The 23,114-nt window shown below is 53.8% G+C and overlaps 1 protein-coding gene across 2 annotated transcripts; it reads right to left on the bottom strand.

Annotated features, from left to right (window-relative positions):
• Positions 1 to 504: 504 nt before the first annotated feature.
• PFAS (phosphoribosylformylglycinamidine synthase) lies at positions 505 to 22,027 on the bottom strand. Of its 2 annotated transcripts, none has more exons than XM_051841091.3 (28): positions 21,896 to 22,027; positions 19,733 to 19,891; positions 19,513 to 19,648; positions 17,871 to 17,976; positions 17,302 to 17,491; positions 17,109 to 17,214; positions 16,627 to 16,767; positions 16,423 to 16,547; positions 16,158 to 16,286; positions 15,541 to 15,672; positions 15,274 to 15,402; positions 9,648 to 9,721; positions 9,413 to 9,569; positions 8,681 to 8,742; positions 8,397 to 8,558; positions 8,041 to 8,154; positions 7,793 to 7,924; positions 7,313 to 7,543; positions 6,953 to 7,133; positions 6,782 to 6,865; positions 6,412 to 6,567; positions 6,116 to 6,235; positions 5,311 to 5,456; positions 4,989 to 5,196; positions 4,776 to 4,867; positions 4,580 to 4,694; positions 2,175 to 2,495; positions 505 to 2,081 (listed from the first exon to the last, which is right to left on the bottom strand). In XM_051841091.3, the coding sequence occupies exons 2-28, from the start codon at positions 19,872 to 19,874 to the stop codon at positions 1,771 to 1,773; spliced, it is 4,002 nt and encodes a 1,333-aa protein (XP_051697051.3). In that variant the 5' UTR covers positions 19,875 to 19,891; positions 21,896 to 22,027; the 3' UTR covers positions 505 to 1,770. The 2 variants fall into 2 exon arrangements, with proteins under 2 accessions (XP_051697051.3, XP_051697052.3); XM_051841092.3 differs by having other exon boundaries at positions 19,733 to 19,888; positions 21,896 to 22,020.
• Between the last annotated feature and the right edge of the window lie 1,087 nt (positions 22,028 to 23,114).

Below are 23,114 nucleotides of genomic sequence, written 5' to 3'. Positions count from 1 at the left end.
TCAGGAGCCAGGAATTCTATCCAGGTCTCCCTCATGAGTGGCAGGGGAGCCATTGCATGCTGCCTCCGAGGGTGTGCAACAGCAGGAAGCTGGAATTGGAAGCAGAGCCAGGGCCTGACGCCAGGCACTCCAGTATGGACCACAGGTATCCCAGGTAGCTTCTTAGCTGCTGTGCCAAATGCCTGTCCCAAGCTTTACTCATTTTATCATCCATAATTGTATTTTTTCATCACGTTTATTGAGTATATAGTAGGTGCCGGGCATGGTGCATGGTGTTAGGTTATTAGTCTTGGGTGTTGTTGTAAATGGTTTAAAGTTTGTAGAACTCAGGCATACAAAGTGGAGGTCATCATTATCTGCAGTTTACAGCATGTTTTTTGGTTTTTTTTAAAGATTTACCTTTTTTTTTTTGACAGAGGTTTTTTTTTTTTTTTAATTTGACAGAGTTAGACAGTGAGAGAGAGACAGAGAGAAAGGTCCTCCCTCTGTTGGTTCACTCCCCAAATGGCCACTATGGCTGGTGCTGTGCTGACCCGAAGCCAGGAGCCAGGTGCTTCTTCCTGGTCTCCCATGTGGGTGCAGGGGCACAGGCACCTGGCCATCCTCCATTGCCCTCCTGGGCCACAGCAGAGAGCGAGACTGGAAGAGGAGCAACCAGGACTAGAACCTGGTGCCCATATGGGATACTGTCACCGCAGGTGGAGGATTAACCAAGTAAGCCACAGCGCCGGCCCCCAAGATCTACTTATCGATTTCAAAGGTAGAGTACAGAGGCAGAGCAGACCGTCCATCCACTGGTTCACTCTCCAGTGGCCCCAATAGCCAGGCTGAAGCCAAAAGACTGGAACTCCATCCAGGTCTCTCCAGCCCCAAGGAGCAGGGTCTCCCGGCTGTAACTTACAAAGAGTGAGACCCTAGGCAACTTCACTAACTTTGATTCTCCCTTTGTTAAAGAGAGGGTGGTCAAGTATCTTTGCTGACCTTTTGTGAGAATTCAGTGAAATACACACAAAATAGCTAGCACCTGCCTGGCTTGTGGTGCTATATACAGCTATTATTTTCAATTCTTTCAGACCATAAGCTTCCTGGGAACAGCGAGGCTGTCAGCGAACATGAAGGGAAGGAAGAGGTAGCGCTCCAGTGCCCTAAGGCTCTGATCCAGGGGTGAGGGTGCCATGCGAACCACTTTTATCAGCAAGGGGGCTGCTACAATGAGCAGAAGCAGCTACTGGGAATATGGAGCTCAGGGGCCAGCACCACACTGGCTGCAGGAAACCTTGTCAAGGAAACGTCTGCAGAATTCCTTATGCTCAGCACAGCTCAGCGTTTTAGCAGGACAACAGGAAGCTTCTGTTTTCCAGATGAGCATACGAGGTCCCAGGGCTGAGCTGTACCTTGTGTGGCCCTGGCCCCATCCTCGAACCCCCAGGGGTGAGGAAAGGGGACATAAAGCACGGCTCGGAGCCCAGAGGAGGCAACTGGGGCGCAATATGGCTGCTGCTTATGGGGGAAACCAGGGGCAGCCTGGGGAACCCCTCCCTGCACCCTGACTTCCCACTGCAGGCTCCCTCCTCTGAGCCACATGCCCTGCACATCAGAGCAGAAACAGGTGGAGTCTCATCAAGTCCCCTGGGATGTGGCTGGCACCGTGGTCCTTGTCTGTCCGAGATCCTTCTGGAAACACAGCTGCCCCTGAAGGGGTGGTGGCATGGAGAGCAGAGCAGCAGACCCTCAGGGGACGGCCAAATCATGAGGCCTGGTGAGCCTCCCTCAGCGGCTTCCTTCCTGGGTCCAGTTTCGGGCATTGATGAAGAGCTGGAGCCAGGGGGAGGTGGTCAGGGTGTCAAACGGAGGGGGCCGCCAAGCCCACTGCCACGGCCTCACAGCCCGCTCGGGGTGAGGCATGAGAGCCAGGTGGCGCCCATCACGGGAGCAGATGCCAGCCACGCCCCCTGGAGACCCGTTGGGATTCAGAGGGTACTGTTCCGTCGGGTTCCCATCGTCGTCTGCCCAGTGCAGTGGGGCCAAGCCCCGGGACTCAATCTGGGCTTGGAGTTCAGGAGAAGAAAATGCCATGTAGCCTGGGAGGAAGGAGAGGAGGAGAGTCAGGCCCCTTCATGCCCTCCATCCAGCCCCTGCCCCGGGACCCTGCCCATGGCTCGCCCCAGCCTGACCTTCCCCGTGGGCGCTCCACACAGGCAACACGGCACCCTCCATTCCTCGCAGCATCACGGATGGCCCAGGACCCACGCGAATGCTGGTCCAGCGAGACTCAAAACGCCCGGACAGGTTGTGGCGCAGCAGGAGGCCGGGCTGGGCTGGCCAGGAGTCATGGCCTGCCTCCTCCTCCTTCTCGGGGTCGCCTCCCACCCAGCCCAGCAGAGCCAGCAGCTGACAGCCGTTACACACGCCCAGGCTGAAGGTATCTGGCCGCTTCCGGAAGCGCCTCAGCTCACCTCCAGCCTGTGGATTAAAGGTCACAGCCGCAGCCCATCCTAGGAGCGAACAGGGAAGTCCAGTGAGAGGTGGAAGGCCTCGGAAAAGGGGAAGCCGGAGATGCAGGGGACAGCCGCTGCACTCTCCCAGCAAGCACTGCCCCTCTGCAGAGCAGGGGTAAAGTCAGGGAAAGAAATGAGTTCTTCTGTCTGCATCAGATGTTTCCAACTCCTGGCCACAGGTGGCCCATGCATTTTTTTGCTGCCAAGAACATTTTCAAAAATTTTTGTTTAGTTGCCTAACATTTAAATGAAAGAATTCAGGGCTGGCATTGTGGCACTGCAGGTAAAGCTGCTGCCTGTGATGCCGCATCCAATCGGGCACTGATTTGTGTCCCGGTTGCTCCATTTCCAATCCAGCTCCCTGCTTTCCCCAAGGAAACAGCAGATAATGGTCCATGTGGGAGATTTAGATGAAGCTCCTGGATTAGCCCTGGACACTGTGGCCACTTGGGGAGCAAAGCAGTGAATGGAAGACCTCTGTCTATCTCTCCCTCCCTCTCTGTACCTGATTTTCAAGTAAATAAGTAAATTTTTTAAAAAATTAAAAAAAAAATAAAAGAATTCAAGGATAGGAGCTGGCATCTCACGTGGGCGTCGGATGGAGTCCTGACTACTCTACTTCTGATCTGTCTTCCTGCTAATGCACTTGGGAAGGCAGTGGAAGATGGTCAAGTGCTTGGGCCCCTGCACCCACGTGGGAGACCTAGATGGAGTTTCTGGCTCCTGGCTTTGGCCTAGTCCAGCCCCAGCTGTTGCAGCCATTGGGGAGTAAACCAGCAAAAGGAAGAGCTCTGTCTCTGTCTCTCCCTTTGTCTCTGTAACTCTGACTTCCAAATAAATAAATAAATCTTAAAGAATAAGAAAGAAAAAGAGTTCAGAGGTGGACATATATCTACCTGAGCACCTGGGTTTAATACCTGGCTCTGGTTCCTGACTCAAGCGTCCTTTTTTTAATTTTTTTTTTTTCCTTTTTTGTAGAGAAAGGTCTTCCCTCTGTTGGTTCACCCCCCAAATGGCTGCTATGGCCGGCGCACCGCACTGATTCGAAGCCAGAAGCCAGGTGCTTCCTCCTGGTCTCCCAAGCAGGTGCAGGGCCCAAGCATTTGGGCCATCCTCCACTGCACTCCCGGGCCACAGCAGAGAGCTGCACTGGAAGAGGAGTGACCGGGACAGAATCCAGCGCCCCGACTGGGACTAGAACCCGGGGTGCCGGCGCCGCAAGTGGAGGATTAGCCTAGTGAGCCACGGTACGGCCTCAAGCTTCCTTCTAATGCAGATCCTGAGAGGGAGTAGTGATGGCTCAAGTGACTGGGTCCCCACCGCCCACGTGAGAGGCCTGGATTGAGTTCCTGGCTCCTGGCTCCACGGCCCAGCCCTGTTCATTGTGGCCATTTGTGGAATGAATCAGCCATAGAAGACATCTCCCTCCCTCCCTCCTTCTCTAACTCTGCCTAATTCTGATGTCAGGGTTGGGCGTTTGGGGATTTGGGGGAGCAGCTGAGATGCTGTTTGTTATGCTCACAACCCACATCGGAATGACCTGCGTTCTAGTCCCAGCTCCAATCCCAATTCCAGCTGCCTGCTAATGTGCATGCCAGCGGCAACATGGTGGTGGCTCACGTACTTGGGTTCCTGACACTCATGTGGATTCAGTTCCTACTCTTGGCATCAGGCTGGCCCAGCCTCTGCTGTTTTGGATATGTGGGGAATAAACCATTGGGGATGGAAGGTCTCTGTCTGTCTCACAAATAAAGTGAAATAAATAAATAAATAAACAGAATATAAACTAAGATTTCAGGTAAAAATCTAAATTTGTGGCTTCTTTAGAAAAATGGAAGGCGCTGGCAATATGGAGCCACCTTCCAACAGGACGGTGTGGCAGAGCTGGGCAGCAGCAGCCCCTCGACATATGCCATCTGGGTTGGCACAGCCCCACTCTGCCCAGCTGCCTCATTTCCCTTCCCTCCAGGTATTCTGTGGGCAGCAGTCCCAGAACCCATTCCCCAGCCCAGAAGATGGACGTTAAGGGCAACTCTCCCAGAATATGCGGGGAGGGAGGGAGCAGAAGCCGGCACACCCACCTTTGCCAGAGCCCAGGACGTCTGCGTAGCTGAAGCCGCCCACGAAGGCCACACCACGGAACGTGTCCAGCCCGATGGCCCCAGAGCAGAGGTCCTGCATGGTCACATCCCACACCTGGCAGGATGTGGCAATGTTGGAGAAGGCACAGTCCGAGGCTGGATCACACCCCCAGGCCTGCCCAGCTGCCCTGCTCACCTCAAACCCAGCCAAGTGGAAGGCATCAGCCATCTCCCGGTCCCCATTACTGCCCTCTTCTCGAAGGATGGCAACTCGGGGCGCAGGGCCTCCTGGCAGGAGGAGGAGTGTCTCTGGGCTGCCCTGACTCCCCAGACCCCTTCCCCAGGGTAGGCCCAGCACCCAGGCTTGGGCTCCACCCCTCAGGCCAAACCTCTGCACACATTTCCTCACCAGGTTCACGGGGCACAGAGACTTTGGGAAAGGTGGGGGGCAGGCAGTAGCTGGGCCCTGTCCTCTCCCTCAGGCCCTGTTCCTCCTCTGCCACACAGCGTGGCTCCGCCTGCAGCCGGTCCAGCTGGAAGCTCGTCTCCTCCCACAGGGCTCGCAGCTGCCCCACAGGCTCTTCCAGAACCACAGATCCGTTCACCGACACGCGGACCTAGGGACAGGCAAATAGATCAAGGGCGAGGAGAAAGGATGGCCCCCGCCACGGCAGGCAGAGCGAACCATGGCCTCCCCACTGTGTGCTACTCTCCGCCTCTTGCTTCCTCACCGTGGCGTGGGGCCCGGCCTCGCCTGTGCGGCCCAGCTCCAGGCACTGCAGGCCAGCACCCCGGAAACGCTGCAGCACGGAAGCCAGGTGTGCCTCCTGCACTTCCAGCACCAGGCCCGGCTCCTCAGCAAACAGCACCGGCAACACTGAGAAAACAGTGGGGGAAGAGTCAGTGAGATACAGCCCAGGGAGATGGCAGGGGTAGGGGTGGGGTGAGGGCTAGAGCAACGGTGTCACATCGGGGACCACGGGAGGTCTCAGAGGCACGCAGACAGGAACACAGTGGGTGCCACCCGGTTCAGCTGTCAGAGAAGACAGCACGGGATGCAGAGTCCGGAAGACTCAGAAAAGGGGCTGGGGGGGACCAGCACTGTAACGTAGCGGTAAAGCCGCCATCTGCAGTGCTGGCATCCCATAAGGGCGCTGGTTCAAGTCCCAGCTGCTCCACTTCTGATCCAGCTCCCTGCTATGGCCTGGGAAAGCAGTGGAAGATGGCCCAAGTGCTTGGGCTCCTGCACCCATGTGGGGGACTGGGAAGAAGCTCTTGGCTCCTGGCTTTGGATCAGCACAGCTCTGGCCATTGTGGCCATCTGGGGAGTGAACCAGTGGATGGAAGACCTTCCTCTCTCTCTCTCTCTCTCTCTCTCTCTCTCATTCTCTCTCTCTGCCTCCCCTTCTCTCTCTGTGTAACTCTTTCAAGTAAATAAATAAATCTTAAAAAAAAAAAGAAAAAGAAAAGGGGCCGGGGAACCCCCCCTCTTCAGCAGGGGATGAGGTCCACAGGGTGGGGAAGGCAGCTCCTCACCGTCGGCCCCAGGGGCAGGCACATCGACCTCTATCCCACAGTTGCCAGCGAAGGCCATCTCCAGCAGGCAGGTGACGAGGCCTCCGTCGCTGACGTCATGGCCTGAGCAGAGCAGGCGGTCTGCAGGAAGAACAACGTTCAGCAACCTTGGGTCGCACATCCCACGGTGCCACCTCGTCTCCCGGAGGTCGGCCGAGTACATGAGGACCAGCAGACAGCACAGAATCAGGAGGCCGCCAAGCCCCCCGCCCCATGCCTGGCCCCCCAGATGTCCCTTCCCCCAGGGCCTCGCTCACCTTTCAGCAGCCCCTGGGTGATGCAGAAAGCACGCACCAAGTTCTCAGGAAGGTCCAGGTCAGGAGGCTGATCCCCGAGCTGGGAGAAGCACTGGGCCAGGGCAGTGCCCCCCAGCCGGTGCCGCCCAGGGCTCAGGGGCACGTAGAGCACACGGCCTGGGGAGACGGTGGAGTGGGGAGGGGACATGGACAGGTCAGCTGTGGGCCAACATGTGACGTGCTCACAGCACTGCCATTTCCAGCACGTGTGAGATCCCCCAGGCCACCAGTCCCAGAAAGCGCCACAGCCCAGAGCCCAGACAAGGGGCTCTGGGCCTCACAGCACACAAGGACAAACCAAGGACCAAGCTCAGAACACACAAAGCCATACCTGCCCCTCCAGGATGCTTGAGGTCTGGGGTCACGGTGGCTGTGATGTCTGGACAGACAGCATAGGCCGAGATGACCAGCGACCCTGCCCAGCGAGGAGTCATAATCAGTGAGTGCCACAGCAGCCCTGCACCACGGCTCCTCCCCTTCTTGCCAGGGCCCCCAGCCTCACCAGGAGCCCGCACAGTCTCAGTGCCGACTCGGGCAGCCATGCTGAGAGAGTCCTTGCCACCGTCCACTGCCACACCCAGGGTCGCCATCATGGCCACCATAGCCTCACAGGCATCAGCCAGAGCTGCACCCTCCCCAGGGAGCTTGGCTGCCCACATCCAGTTCCCACTGCACTTCACGTCCTGAGTGAGAGCAGCAGAGATGGGGGCATTAGAAGGGAGGGGGGAGGTGGAGCACCTGGGGGATGTCCAGGGATGGGGAGGTTATAAGCAGAAAAAGAAAGGACAAGAGGGCGAGTGTGTGGGGCATGTAGAAGGGGCCCAAAGCCTGGGGCAACAGGGTGGAAGGTGCAGGCACCTACCCGGAGGTCGGTGACCAGAGCAAACACCAGGTTGGTGAGGGCTTCAGCCACAGCCAGGCGGGCGGCGACCTTGGGGTCCAGCAGGCTCTTGATTGGCTGCTCTCCCAGGGCTGTGGCGGCCCCTACAAGCTCCTGGTGACTCAGTGCCACCACTGCTACGTCTGCCAGGGGAGTCTGCAGAGGCCCCACACACTGCTGCTGGGCCACCAGGCCTCCCACGGAGCGGTCCACCTATAGAACCAGGTGGGCTTGGTGAGGGCACAAGGGACAGGGACACAGGACTCTGCGGGCCTGGCTTCTCCCAGCATCAGACAAGAGCTCTACATGGAGTCAGAGCAGACAGGTGGGAAACCAGGACATCAGTTGGCCGCCCTGCCCCTGCCACTTCCCCCCAGGGCATGGAACATTCCCACTGTCCTCAGTGGCTGGCGGCAGGGTGTGAGTGGGGGGAAGGGAGCAGAGTCAGGGTGCAGCAAGGACCTTGTTGGTGAGGTAGCGCTTGCTGGCCACTGCAGGCAGCCTCAGAACCCGCTCCAGAGCCTGGCGCACACTCAGTCCTGGGGGCAAGGCCAGGGGCTGCAGCACAGGGGGTTCCCTCTGGAGGATGAACTTCTGCAACACAGATGGCAACAGGAGTGAGAGCCCAGGGCGGGTAACACACGGATGTCAGGTGGTCTGCGGACGGCCACAGAAGGAGAGATGCACCCTCCCAACCCCATTTCACATACCTTCTGAGGCATCTTGCCCAGCACCCAGTCGAGCTCCAGGTCCACGGGGGTTGGGGGAGCATCCCCCTGGCCATTTCCTCCCAGAGGACACTGGCGATCATCCACCAGCACAATCTACAGACCACAGGGACACCACCCAGAGGGACGAGGCTGTGAACTCCAGTGCTTTCCACCCGTTGTGGCCTCCCCATGAGTCCCTCCCTTCCCCTCCTGTCTATATCCTGTTCCCCACACCTTGTTCACCACAGGCTCCTACGCTCCCCTTGTCTCTCCCTTGCCTGTTCTCCCTGTGGCCACACCCAGGCAGACCAAGCCTGCCGGTCCATGCCCACTCCAGAGTCCCTGGGCCAACTCACCCTCCTGTCTCCAGTGATGGTGCCCACGAAGCTAGCCGGGCAGCGCTCCCGCACACTGACGCGAGTCAGGAAGTCCCGGTGCAGGGGCCTTAGCAACAGCGCGTTTGACTCCTGGTACTCAGCCCCCCAGATTTCCAGGGCATTCAGGGTGGGGTCCCCCAGCTGCACAGCCACAGCGGGGAGGAAGAGAGAAGGTGCTCCTGGGTCTCATGTTGCTGGCAGGAGCACAGGGGGACCGGCTGGGGTGGGCGGGGGCACCGCCAGGCTCTAGGGCTGAGACCCACCTGGAAGCGGCTGGTGTAAATGATGGCTCCCGCTGGCTCGCTCAGCTCCTTCAGGACGTTGCCTGTTGAGAGGGGTGCAGGGAGAAGTGGCCATCTGGTCACGGCGGCTCCAGGTGAACAACCAGGTGAACAAATGGCATGCCCCAGCCTCCAGGAGCCTCTAGTTCTGTGTGTCCCTGCATGAGCCACAGCTGCACCCTCCCCACCAACTGTCCACGACAGAAGGCCTCCACTGGGGCCGGTGCTGTGGCTTAGCGGGTAAAGCCACTGCCTGCAGTGCCAGCATCCCATATGGGCACCAGTTCAAGACCTGGCAGCTCCACTTCTGATCCAGCTCTCTGCTACAGCCTGGGAAAGCAGTAGAAGATGGCCCAAGTCCTTGGGCCACTGCACCCGCGTGGGAGACCCAGAGGAAGCTCTTGGCTCCTGGCTTCGGATCGGCGCAGTGGCCAATTGGGGAGTGAACCAGCAAATGGAAGACCCACATCCCACCCTGCCTCTCCTTCTCTCTCTGTGTAACTCTGACTTTCAAAGTAAATAAATAAGTCTTTTAAAAAAATAAATAAAAGAAGGCCTCCACCACCCCAACCTTGAACCCGGTTGGAATGCACAAGGGCTGAATATGGGACCCAGGTCTAAACAGTTGGTCACAGATTTTCAAGGCCTCTCCCTAAACCAAATCTAGCAAGAGAGCAGGGAGGCCTGGCCCCTTGTCCTAATCCCTTTCCTCACCATTGCCACCAGCACCCTGGTCATGGAGGCTGCAGATGGGGTTCCTCGTGGGGGCCTCCACACAAGCTCGGATCACGCGATTCATCTTCTGTTCCATCTCCGGGTCTCCCCGCTGCACTGCTCCATAGTCCAGCTCGCTGGCATTATCTCCCTGCACCTGGGGGACATCAGGCTCGGCTCAGTTCAGGGAGGCTGGGAGCTACCAAGTCCACCCACCTGTGCCCGGGGCACTCACCTGCACCGACGAAGCTGCTCCACCCCCAACTCCAATCCTGTAGACAGGACCCCCCACCTTTACAACCTCCATGCCTGTGAGGAAGGAGGGCAGAATCAGAACATGGGGCAGCCACCAAAAGAGGCCTCTAAAGCAAGGCAGCGTGGGGCATGCGTTTGGCCCAGAGCTTAAGGCACCTGGATCCTACATTGCAGGGCCTGGGTCTGAGTCCCAGCTCTGTCCGTGATTTCAGCTTCCTGCACCCTGGCAAGCAGCAGGAAACTGAAGTAGTTGGGCCCCTGCTGCCTACATGGGAGACCTGGATTGGGTTCCTGACTTCCAGTTTGGAAGCTGCAGGCATTTGGAAAGTAAACCAGCAGATGGGATTTTTTATTTTTCTGTATGTCTCTCAAAATAAATTAATGTTTAGAAATTTAAAGGAAGGCAATATAAGGAGAAAGGAAGTTAGTATATGGCAGCAGGTGACTTAATTAAGAGTTCACCGGGCTGATGGGAGAGTAAACTGGTACCTCTCTGGAGGACAACGTTCTGTCAATCAAATCACAAATGCATACATCCTTTGACAGGGTAAATACACTCAGAGGAATCCATCCTACATATTTATAAATAAATACACATACAAAGTCAACTATGTAGGAGCTAAAAACTGCAGTATTACTTGTATTAATAACCAAAGTCAGGAAATAATCTACACGTTGAGAAAGAACTGATTAATTATGGTATGTCCATACAGTGAAACACCAAGTTACCAGAAAAGAGAATTACATATGAATGTGATGAAGTATAGGATTCTATCAATCCGAAGCAATTGCCAAGATACTGTATTACATAGAGAAAACAAGGTGCAAAAAAGAACATTTAGGAATAAATTCAACAATAGAAATACAGACTTACACACTAACAACTACAAAACATCTTATAGGACCTACACAAGAGGCAAACATTGTAGCTCAGCAGGTTAACTGCTGCCTGCAGTGTCAGCATCCCATATGGGCACTGGTTCGAGTCCTGGCTGTTCCACTTCCAATCCAGCTCCCTATTAATGCACCTGGGAAACTAGCGGAAAAGGCCCAAGTCATTGGCCCCGTCACCCACATGTGAGACCAGGCTGGAGTTCCTGGCTTGTAGCCACTTGGAAAGCAAACCAGTGGATAGAAGATCTCGACCTCGCTCGCTCTCCCTCTCTCTCTGTAAGTCTGCCTTTCAAATAAATAATGATTAAAAAAAAAAAGACTTATACAAATAGAAAGACACCTTACCTTCATAGAATGAAAAACAATATTGTTAAAATATTGGTAAGACAGCAATACTCTCCTAATTGACCCGCAAATTTAATGCAACCTTTATCAAAATTTAGGTTGCTTTTTTTTTTTTTTTTTTTTCAGGAATTGATGGGCCGGCGCCGTGGCTCAATAGGTAATCCTCCGCCTGCGGCGCGGGCACACTGAGTTCTAGTCCCGGTCGGGTTGCCGGATTCTGTCCCGGTTGCCCCTCTTCCAGGCCAGCTCTCTGCTGTGGCCAGGGAGTGCAGTGGAGGATGGCCCAAGTGCTTGGGCCCTGCACCCCATGGGAGACCAGGAGAAGCACCTGGCTCCTGGCTCCTGATCAGTGCGATGCGCCAGCCGCAGCACACCAGCCACAGCGGCCATTGGAGGGTGAACCAACGGCAAAGGAAGACCTTTCTCTCTCTCTCTCTCTCTGTCCACTCTGCCTGTCAAAAAACTTAAAAAAAAAAAAAGAAATTGATAAACTGATCCTAAAAATGACATGGAAATGTAAGGGACCTAAAAAGTCAAAACAATCTTTCTTTCTTTTTTCTTTTTTTTTTTTTTTTGGCAGGCAGAGTTAGACAGTGAGAGAGAAAGGTCTTCCTTCCATTGGTTCACCCCTAAATGGCTGCTGTGGCCTGTGCACTGCGACAATCCAAAGCTAGGAGCCAGGTGCTTCTCCTGGTCTCCCATGCGGGTGCAGGGCCCAAGCACCCAGGCCATCCTCCACTGCACTCCCAGGCCACAGAAGAGAGTTGGCCTGGAAGAGGGGCAACCGGGACAGAATACGGCGCCCCAACCGGGACTAGAACCCGGAATGCCAGTGCCACAGGCGGAGGATTAGCCCTGTGAGCCACGGCGCCAGCCTAGTCTTTCTACTTCTAAGTTACTAAATGGGGCCGGCGCTGTGGCGTAGAAGGTAAAGCTGCCACCTGCAGTGCTAACATCCCATATGGGTGCTGGTTCGAGACCCAGCTGCTCCGCTTCTGAGCCAGCTCTCTGCTATCACCTAGTAAAGTAGCAGAAGATGGGCCAAGTGGTTGGGCCCCTGGCTTCAGATCAGCCCAGCTCCAGCCATTGTGGCCATCTGGGGAGTAAACCAGCAGATGGAAGACCTCTCTCTGCCTCTCTGTAACTCTGCCTTTCAAATAAGTAAATGAATTTAAAAACACACACACACATACACACACAAGGAAACACCACCCCCCTATTTGCTATCATATCTATAATCAAAAGGATAAATAATAAGGTGTGTCATTAAGGATGTGGAGAAACTGGAATCCTCACACGGGGAGTGGGATTAGAAAACGGTAGAGCCACTCTGGAAAACAGCCTGGCAGTTTCTTGGGAAGTTCTCACATGACCCAGCAATTCCACTCACAGTTAGATACTCATGTTTGTGAGGACATACGTCCACACACACACTTGTACTCGAATGTTCATAGCAGCATTATTCCCAAAAACCAAAACACACACGAATGAATAATAAAGTAAGACATATCTATATAATGGGATATTATGTAGCCCCAGAAGGAATGACGTAGGGTGGGCATTTGCCGTTTGGTGCTGTGGCCCACATTAGAGTGCCTAGGTTTGAGTCCCTGCTCCTTGCACATGTGCACTCAAGGAGGTGGGTCCTTGCCACTCATGGGAGACCTGGACCACTTTCCAGTTCCTGGCTCTGATCACTGTGGACATTTGGGGAGTGAGCCAGCAGATGAGAGCTTTCTGCCTGTCTGCCCTTCAAACAGAAAAATTAAAAAAGAAAACAGTTAAAAAGTGGGGGATAGAGTGGTATTAGGTACAGTGGTTAAAATGCTGTTGAGATGCCACGTCCCATGTCAGGGTGCCTGGGTTCTAGTCCTGGGTTCAAGTCCCGGCTCTACATCTGATTCCAGCTTCCAGGTGGTATACACCTGGGAAGCAGTAGGCGATGGCTCCAGTGCTTGGGCCCCTGACACCACACGGAAGACCCAGACTGAGGTCTAGAACCCTGGCTTCAACCTGGTCAAGCCAGTACTGTGGGCCTTTCAGGAATGAAACAGTTAATGGAAAACCTTTGTTTCTCAAGTAAATAAAAATAAATTTTACATACACACACACACACACACATATATATATTAAAAGAGGTTCATCATTGAAGTCCAATTTAAAAAAAAAAAAAAAGGCACCAGTTCATGTCCTGGCTGGTCCACTTTCAATCCAGCTCACTGCTAATGGCCTAGGAAAAACAGCAGAAAATGGCCCAATTGCTTGGGTGCCTGGCACTCACGTGGGAAATTCAGATGAAGCTCCTGGCTCCTGGCTTTGGTCTGGCTCAGCACTGGCTGCTGAGGCTATCTGGGGAGTGAACCAGTAGATGGAAAATCTCTCTCTCTCTCTCTCTCTGTCCCCCCTCTCTGTAATTCTGAGTTTCAAAATCAGTAATAAGTCTTAAAACAAAACAAAACAAAAAGGAATGTCAGGGCCTGGTGTTATTGTGCAGTGGGTTAAGCATTTACTTGCAACACTGGTATCCCATATACTAGTGCTGGTTCAAGTCCCAGTTGCTCTGCTTCTGATTCAGGTGTCCCAAGTACTTGGGCCCCTGTCCTCCATGTGGGAGACTAGGATGGAGTTTCTGGCTCCTGGCCTCACCCTAGGCCAGACCTGGATGTTGCAGCCATTTAGGGAGTAAACCAGTAGATAGATCTTTCTGTCTCTCCCTCTTTCTGTTGCTTTGCCTTTCAAACAAAATCAATACACCTTCTAAAAATTTTTTTTTATTTTTATTTTTTTGATAGGCAGAGTGGACAGTGAGAGAGAGAGACAGAGAGAAAAGTCTTCCTTTTTTCCATTGGTTCACCCTCCAAGTGGCCAAGGCCGGCACACTGCGGCCGGTGCAATGCGCCGATCTGAAGCCAGGAGCCAGGTGCTTCCTCCTGGTCTCCCATGCAGGTGCAGGGCCCAAGCACCCGGGCCATCCTCCACTGCACTCCCAGGCCACAGCAGAGAGCTGGACTGGAAGAGGAGCAACTGGGACAGAATACGGCGCCCCAACAGGGACTAGAACCCGGGATGCTGGCGCCACAGGCGGAGGATTAGCCTAGTGAGCCACGGCGGCGGCCTCTAAAAATTTTTTTAAAAAGGAATTAAGTAGTGATACATACTGCAATATGAATGAACCTTGAAAACATGATGCTACAGGGCTGGCGCCATGGCTCATTTGGTTAATCCTCCGCCTGCGGCGCTGGCATCCCATATGGGCACCAGGTTCTAGTCCCGGTTGCTCCGCTTCCAGTCCAGCTCTCTGCTGTGGCCCGGGAGGGCAGTGAAGAATGGCCCAAGTGCTTGGGCCCCTGTACCCGCATGGGAGACCAGGAAGAAGCACTTGGCTCCAGGTTTTGGATCCGCGCAGCGCCGGCCGTGGTGGCCATTTGCGGGGTGAACCAACGGAAGGAAGACCTTTCTCTCTCTCTCTGTCTATAACTCTACCTGTCAAATAAATTAAAAACATGATGCTAAGTGAAAGAAACCAAACACAAAAGGCTGCATATTGACCTCCCCTTTGTATGTGATGTCTAGAACAAGTAAACCCACAGAAACAGGAAGTGGATGAGTGGCTGCCAGAGGCTAGGAGATGGGGAGTGACACCACACAGGTACACAGCTCCTTCCTAGGCTGACAAAAATGTTCTGGAATCAGCGGTGAGCAATGCACAGCTCAGTGAACAGCCGACCACCACGGACTTGTACATGTTCAAAGGGTGAACTTTATGGTGCACAACTTACATCTCAACAAAGCGGTTATTTAAATAACACATACACTATGCCATGTATTTAATATACACATGAACACCTATCCAAGGTGTTTCCTTCTCTAGGGAGGGAACCGGGTGGCTGGAGGCCAGGGGATGAACAGTATTTGCTGTATAACGTTTTTTACCTTTAGAATTTTAAGCCTTGTGACTGGGTCACCTATTCCATAGATGGCACCTTGACTTTATCTCGATTCTATCACAGCACTTAGCACAGTGCCCAGCATACAACGGGCACTCAATAAATAAATGTTTGCTTGACTGAAGTGCACTAGCAGGTAATTCAGGGCCCCTGGCACATGGCAGGTACCGAATAAACACTGGCTGCCTTGACTTAGCAGGGTGTGACCCAGAACACAAGGGTGCGGTGAGGAGGGCCCTTGCCATGCACAACCTGGAGGAAACACCAACACAGACTGGCATAAAGCTGGGTCCCGCCTTGACAACTACTGGGCAGAAGAGACACGAGTCAGATTGGAAACTGACCACTCAAGTGTCCCCTAGCTCCCCCTCCTCTGCAGCTGCACTGAGAAAGCTGGCTAGATCAGACGGGGGTTCTTACCTGGCTCTGGAGGCTCCTTGCTCACATGCTCAGCCTCCATGGACCCAATGCCCCCACTAAACATGATAGGCTTGATCCACTCACGCCGCTGGCCATCTGGGAGCTGGAGCCCGAAGGAACGGGCAAAGCCTGGTGCACGGACATCAGAGGGAAGACGGACAGAGACCAGTTACCCAGTTCCCCTAGCACTGACCCAATACCCCTGCCCCTGGGTCACACGCCCCACCCAAGCCCCTCCGAGTTATCCCTCCACACCCCCAGCCTCACCAGCCAGCACTGGTTCCCCAAACTTGTTGCCATAGTCAGATGCCCCGTTACTGGCCTCAATGGCAACCTCCAGGGGCAGGGCAAAGTTCCCAGGATACTGGAAGCTGGAATCCTCCCAGGGTAGACTGTAACCTGGGCAGGAAGGAGAAAGTGGAATGGATGGTAGAGATGGGAGATGGACGAGCCAGCGCCCTCAGGAAAGGTCGAAGCCACCAAGGACTAGCATGTGGTTGGGATTTCAGGAATGGGTAGAGCCTGCTGGGAAGCCCTGGGCTTACCCCTCCTCCCACACCACTCTCCCTTCTGACTCAAGCCAGACTTTTTCCGACTTCCTGAGGAACTGAATTTGGGGCCAGGCGGTGATCATAAGCCCAGCCTGCTCTCATGCTTTCTGACTTGAGTGCCTGCTACTTTCTAGGGACTGTGCTTGTGCAAAGCCAGTCTGGCAAACTTGATCTCTGCAGGCCTACACTCCTTGTGATCACGGCCAGCAATGTAGAGGCCTCCCTCTCAAGGAAAGGCACCCAGGAGACCCTTTAACCTAAGAGGTAAAAGCCATCCACGCCCACTGAGACACGAGTCTGGAAGGAAAGGTGGGTGCAAGAAGGAGATGGGACCTGGGATATGCAGGTTTCCAAAGCAATAACCAGCAGTGCCGGCCACCACATGGGCCCCACGGCCTGTGCACTGGACATCTCGGATCCGGCCCCCAGTGCCTGTGGTAGCACCACTGAAGGGGGCCACCCCTGCAAAGAGAGAGAGCAGAAGAGGTATGGGTGCTGCAGAGACAAGTCCCACCCCAACCACCCCCACGGAAAATCAGAACCCCCAGCTCCTCTATCCCAGACCTCTACCCCACTCCCGATCCCATCTGTCCCTCACCTGTAGGGAAGTTGTGAGTCTCTGCTGTGAAGACGACATGCCTCAGCCCCTGCTGTTGCTGGAAGGGGCTTGGCTGTGTAGGGTCCGCAGGCCGCAGGAAATGGACCTCCTTCCCTCGGATTGCGCTGTGGACACACCCATTCTGACCCTGCTTCCTGCCCTCCCCCAGGCACAGGGCCTCCCCCAGTCTAGGGGACAGCTCACCTGCTGTTGTCACAGAACTTGAGGATATTGTTGGGGTTGGAGGACGCCTGGGTGCTCATAATGGACTCGAACAGCGAGTGTGCCAGCTGCTGCCCGTCCACATGGAGCTGACCTTTGAAGAACCAGTGTCGGCTGTGCTCGCTGAAGGGGTGATGTGGGGAGAGGAAGGCAGGGCGGAAATGGGGTGATCATCGCTCAGTGTCATGTCCTCTCACCAGCATTTAACAACACGAGCTATGGTCAACTCATACTGAGATGACAGATCAAGATATATTCCAAAAAGTCATCATCTTGGACTACCCAGAGTAACAACGAAGCCAAAACCATGATCCAAATGAAGACACCTGGACTTCCAGGGTAGCCCAGACCCTGAAGAACCCAGGCGACCCCAAGGCAAGGGAGAGCCATGAAGGCAGGTTGCTGTGGTCTTCCCTTCCACCCTCTGCGGGCTCAGATGTCAGAAGGACCCCATTCCTCCTCACCTATTGGACTGAGCCAAGTCAAAGGCTTCCACGGTGCTGGGGTTCCGCTGCAGCTCCTGGAAGCGTTTGGTATAAAAATCCAGGTCCCAGGAGTCTAGGGCCAGGCCTAGGAAACAAAGCCCAGAAGGGCTGACGGTGGGACTTGGGCTGCGCAGGCCAAGTCTCAGTCCCTCCTCCAGGGACCCCTGCTCACCTAGCTCCTGGTTGGCCTTCTCCAGAGCACAGCGCCCCTCAGCCAGGATATCGATGGGGCCGTGGAGCGGGGCTGGGATGCTGTCAGGGGAGAAGCTCTTGATGGGGTGGGGGAAGTGCTGCTCCGTCATCCGGTCATGGAGGGTAGCCACAGCAACAGCCTCCACCTCAGCCGAAGGAGGGTGGGTAAACTAGGGGATGGGACACACAGGGAGGCAGGGGGGTGGAAAGTTAAGAATGGAAAGAAACACCCCACCCTCGGCCCTCTAAGTCGCACAGGGATAGCCTACTGCCACCCCATAGGGCACCTCTGCTCAGATTACAAAGGCATGTCCCTTCCAGGCGTGAATCCATGCCGGGAGACACAGGTGAGTGAGGGGAGCAAGGGCTGGGCTTCTGCCCCCTTCACTCCTCAACCAACTACCCTCGTGCAGCGAGCAACCTGCACAACCACACAGGACAGAACTATAGCCAAGAGCTCCTTCCTCTGCTTCTCCTGCTATTTCTCTGGAGTTTAGGACCTAATCACTTATCTCCGGCTCATCTTCTCCTAACTGCCCACTGCCTCACCGAAAGCCGGTAGCGCCGGGTAACCTCCACACGATCCACAGCCCCCAGCCCAGCAGCGTGGCACACGGACACAATGTTGGTGGATGTCGGGGTGGAGAAGTTCAGCCTGAGGAGTACACAAGATGGTTAGGACCTGACAGCTCCCAGCAGCCTCAGCTGGGAAATGGGATTCTGCCCATGGCTATCCAGCTATCTACCTACCACCACTCTCTTAGCATTAGCCTCCAGGCTCAGACTGGGGACAAAAAAAAACCTGCTTTCAAAGGTCACTTCAATTAAACAGTAAGTGTTCTTCTGGCACCAAAACTGCTTTGCTTTCACTGATTTTTAATTCTATCATTGTTTTTTTATTTTTAAGTATATATAAATATATTAAATATATATAAATCTTCTACGCTGTGGCTCTACGCTCTCTTCTGTGGCCTGGGAATGCAGTAGAAGATGGCCCAAGTCCTTGGGACCCACACCCATGTGGGAGATCTGGAAGAAGCTCCTGGCTCCTAATCAGCCCAGCTCCGGCCGTTGTGGCCAATTGGGGATTGAACCAGTGGATGGGAGACCTCTCTCACTCTCTCTGCCTCTCTTTTCTCTCTGTGTGACTCTGACTTTCAAATAAATACATATCTTTTGAAAAAAAAAAAAAAAAAGGTTAAGCCTCTGCCTGCAGAGCCGGCATCCCATACGGGTGCCTAATTCAGTCCCAGCTGCTCCATTTCCCATCCAGCTCCCTGCTAATGTGCCTGAGAAAGCATCAGAAGATGGTCCAAGTGCTTGGGCTCCTGCAACCACATAGGAGACCTGAGAGAAGCTCTTGGCTCCTGGCTTTGGCCTGGCCCAGCCCCACCCATTGTGGCCATTTGGGGGAGTGAACCAACAGACGGAAGATCAATTCTCTTTCTCTCTCTGTATCTCTACCATTCAAATAAACCAATAAATCTTTTTAAAAATTATTAATTTTTCATTTACTTGAAAGGCAGATCAGACAGTGACTAACACAGAGAAAGATCTTCCATCTTCTGGTTCACTCCTTAAATGCCCCTAACAACTAGGACCAGCCAGGTTGAAGCCAGGAGCCTGGAACTCCATCCAGATCTCCCACGTGGGCAGCAGGGACCCAAGGATTTTGTCTATCACTTGTTGCCTCCCAGGGTGTGCACCAGCAGGAAGTTGGAATTCAAAGTGGAGCTTGGGGGCTAGCACTGTGGCACAGCGGGTTAAAGCCCTGGCCTGAGGTGCCGGCTCTAGTCCTGGCTGTTCCTCTTCTGATCCAGCTCTCTGCTATGGCCTGGGAAAGCAGTAGAAGATGGCCCAAGTCCTTGGGCCCCACACCGGTGTGGGAGACCAGGAAGAAGCTCCTGGCTTGGATCTGCACAGCTCTGGCTGTTGTGGTCAATTGGGGAGTGAACCAGCAGATGGAAGACCTCTACCTCTCTCTGTCGTTACCTATCTCTGTAACTCAAATAAATAAAATAAATCTTAAAAAAAAAAAAAGAAAAAGAAAAACAAAGAAAGAAAGTGGAGCTTGGACTTGAACCTATGCACTCAGATACGCGATATGGGCATCTCAAAGGGTGTCTGAACAGCAGTGCCAAACACCTGTGCCTTGGAATGATAAAAAGATGCTTCAGGACCACACACTCACCTGGGCCCGACCTCCAACAGCAGGTCATTGGCGCCGGGGGTGAGCCAGGACTCCTGAGCAACATCATCCAGCAGCAAGGGGCAGCCAAACAGCCACATCAGCTTCTTCATCTCCTTAGCACCTGGGAGGGCCTCGGCTGCAGGCAGACAGGGCAAGGACACCTCAAGACACTGCCCCAGCACTGGGGCACCTCCCCCAAGAATCCAGTACCTGGGCCCACCTGTCCAGTTCACGTTGTAGCACAGCTCAGTTTCCACACCCTGCAGCTCTGCCAGCTTCCCCTGCAGTTTTCTTCGAGTGTGTCCAGAGGCTGCCCCCTCATGGCCAGAGGGCCGGACATAGAAGCGAAGGACCAGGGCCATCTTGGCAGCTGTCCCTGCTGGAGAGATGAGTTGGGTTCTTAAAAAGTAACTTATCTGAAGTTTCAGGGACAGCGGAGGCATTAAGGATGAGGTAGGGAAAGAAACAGGGGCAGATAAACAGAGTAACCTGAAAAATATAGCTGAATATTTTAAATAGCCCCGCCAAATGCGGGCTTTAATAATGTGAGGGGTGGGCAGGTGTGGTGGTGTAGCAGGCTAAGCCATCCCCTGCAACACCAGCATCCCACGTAAGCGCCAGTTTTGAGTCTCGGCTGCTTCACTTCCAATCCACCTCCCTGCTACTGTGCCTGGGGAAGCAGTGGAAGATGGCCCAAGTCCTGGGCCCCTGCACCCACATAGGAGACCCAGACAGAGTTCAAGGCTCCTGGCTTCAGTCTGGCCCAGTCCCAGCTGTTGCAGCCATTTGGGGAGTTATCTCTCTCTCTCTCTCTCTGCCTTTCATATGAATAAATAAATCTTAAAAAAAAAAAAAAAGTAGTAGTAGTACATGCACACCCTTGACACAAGTTCCTGAAGCACCTGTTTCCTGGGCCCCAGTGTTGGAACATAAGAAGTCCAGGTACACAGAAGGAATGATGTGTATTCATTTCTACACTGCTCTCTGTGTTTCTGTGACAGCTCAGCAGCCTGTGGTCGCTGACACATGTTCTGCCAGTCAACAGGCCCAGAAAGGCTGATACATTTTCTGCTGGGGGGGACTACTTGCCTAGTGGCCACTACTGTGGAAACCCCCTATAAAAGCCAACTCAGAAACTTTGTTGGCTGTTGCTGCTGCTGCTGCCACCATGCTAGCTAAATAAAGAATGTCCCAGGGTCAGCGCTGTGGCATACTGAGTAAAGCCACCACTTGCAGGGCCGGCATCCCACATGGGCACCAGTTCTAGTCCCGGCTGTTCCACTTCCGATCCAGCTCTCTGCTGTGGCCTTTTTGGAAACCAGTAGAGGATGGCCCAAGTCCTTGGGCCCCTGCACCGGTGTGGGAGATCAGGAAGAAGCTCCTGGCTCCTGGTTTGGATCACCTCAGCTCTGGCCATTGTGGCCACTTGGGGATTGAACCAGCGAATGGAAGATCTCTCTCTCTCCCTCTCTTTCTCTGCTTCTCTGTAGCTCTGCCTTCAAATAAATAAATAAATCTTTACAAAAAAAGAATGTCCCATTGACTCCTGGCTCCACAAGTGTCCTTCCAGCTCCTGGCCCACGCAGCAGGGCTCAGATCCAACATCCAGCTGACATCTTAGGCACAAGACAGAGGCCATTTCTGCCCTCATATAGCTTACCTTGTACTGAGGGATTCAGGCAAGCACCCAGACATTTCATGTCCAGCGAGTTTAAGGCCAACGAGCTGTGTACCTCCTGGCTGCTATGGTTTGAACATGAGTTGGCTCCCAAATTCACGAAGGATATAATTCCCAAATAAATCAATGGCACTTAAAAAGGTGGAAACAATCCAGTTACGGTGATTACAGGTGGGATCTGTGGAAGAGTCACGGGTGTCTACGAAGCGGTTGGTTACAAAACGTTGAGTTGTGAGAGCGGACATTTAGCCTATAGTCTAAGATGCCTGTACACTTCCCACGTCGGAGGGCTGGATCTGATTCCCTGCTCTGGCTTCCGACTCTAGCTTTTTGGAAATGCAGACCCTGGAAGGCAGCTGTGATGGCTGAACTGATTGGGTTCCTGCAACCCATGTGGGATACTTGGATTGAGTTCCCAGCCGCTGGAGGCATTTGGAGAGTGAACAGGCGGACAGGAGAGCGCTCTGGCTTTAAATAAATAAATAAGAGCCTGAGTCTGGCCCAACTGCTCTCTCCCTCTGCTTCCTGGCTCGACCCCCTCCGCACTCCGCACCACGGCCATCCTCATCAGAGGCCAAAACAACGGCGCTGCCGATCTTGGACTGGAACTTCCAAAACCGTGGGCCAAAACAAACCATTCAGTTTTCCTCCTCAGTTTTCTCATTGTAGTAACGAAAAGCCCCACGCTAAAGTAGCTCTACTCACGTGGAAGCAGCTACCGCTGTCCGGTGAGCCTCGAATCTTGGCGCGCCGGTTACGTCATCCGCGTGCGCCGCAGGCCTCGTGGGGTACGCGGCGACCGTGCGACTACGCCTCGCCCACTTCCTCCCATCGTGGGCGGGGCCGCTGCAGCCTGAGACCGGCTGGTCTTGCACGAAATCGTTCTCGCTGCGTCTTCTAACTCAGGGCTGTGAAACTGGCGGACGTTGAGTTCCGTGGCCGCAGTTCTCCAGTCCCCGTGCATGCTCTGAGTGCGGGGAGCTGCACGAGAGCCTGCGGGACTGTCTCCTTATTCCTTCTCTCTTGGCTTTCTTGAACCTTCTTTTCCGAATGAACGAATTTAATTCCTAGAAGAGTGGGAGACACATATTTTTCCTTTCCATAGTCTTGCTAGTTACAGTAACAATAATAACATTCAGCATCCATTAAGCGAGCCACATTACATGTTATGTGATCTTTACAAACACCCCGTTTTAACAAACGCAGAAGCTAAGACTTGCTGCAATCACTTCTTAAGTTTTTTTAATATATATATTTATTTGTTTATTTGAAAGAGCTAACAGAGGGAAAGAGAGAGATCTTCTTCCATCCTGTGGTTCACTCCCCAACTGCCCAGCCTTGGCCAGGCTGAAACCAGGAGGCTGGAACTCCAGCCGGGTCTCCCACGTGGGTGCAGGGGCCCAAGCACCTGGGCCATCTTCCACTGCTTTCCCAAGCACATTAGCAGGGAGCTGGGTCGGTGTGGAGCAGCCAGGATTCGAACTAGCACCCATATGGGATGCTGGAGTTGCAGGCTATGGCTTAAGGGGAGGCACATTAACACTGCCCCTTACTTTTTAGTTTTGTAATGAAAATCCTTAGTACTTTTCTATCGATGTGCATACTTTTGAACATTTAAAAACGCATTATAATACATGAATACATGGCTGTGTTAGGCCCTATGAGAAAACAGATGGCATGGTCAAAAGGGTCTAATGAGTAAGAACTTGCTAGAGTGTGTTTACAGAGCTATGGGCAGGGTTAAAGAACCCACAGTGTACAGCAGCGACAGGGAGGGCACAGAGTGCTTACTACTCCTGGTCTGAGGAAATAGTGTTAGTAGCTGGGGACGTTGGCGCCATGGAGAGGGCAGCCAACAGGACAAATGAAGCCACTGTCCTAAGTACATTGTTGATGGAGAGGAGATAATTCCTGGATTCTCTCA

The sequence above is a fragment of the Oryctolagus cuniculus genome, chromosome 17 (genome assembly GCF_051225735.1).
Source record: "Oryctolagus cuniculus isolate XC-2025 breed Fujian yellow rabbit chromosome 17, ASM5122573v1, whole genome shotgun sequence".
NCBI classification, from domain to species: domain Eukaryota; kingdom Metazoa; phylum Chordata; class Mammalia; order Lagomorpha; family Leporidae; genus Oryctolagus; species Oryctolagus cuniculus.
This window is presented reverse-complemented; position numbering and strand designations above follow the sequence as displayed.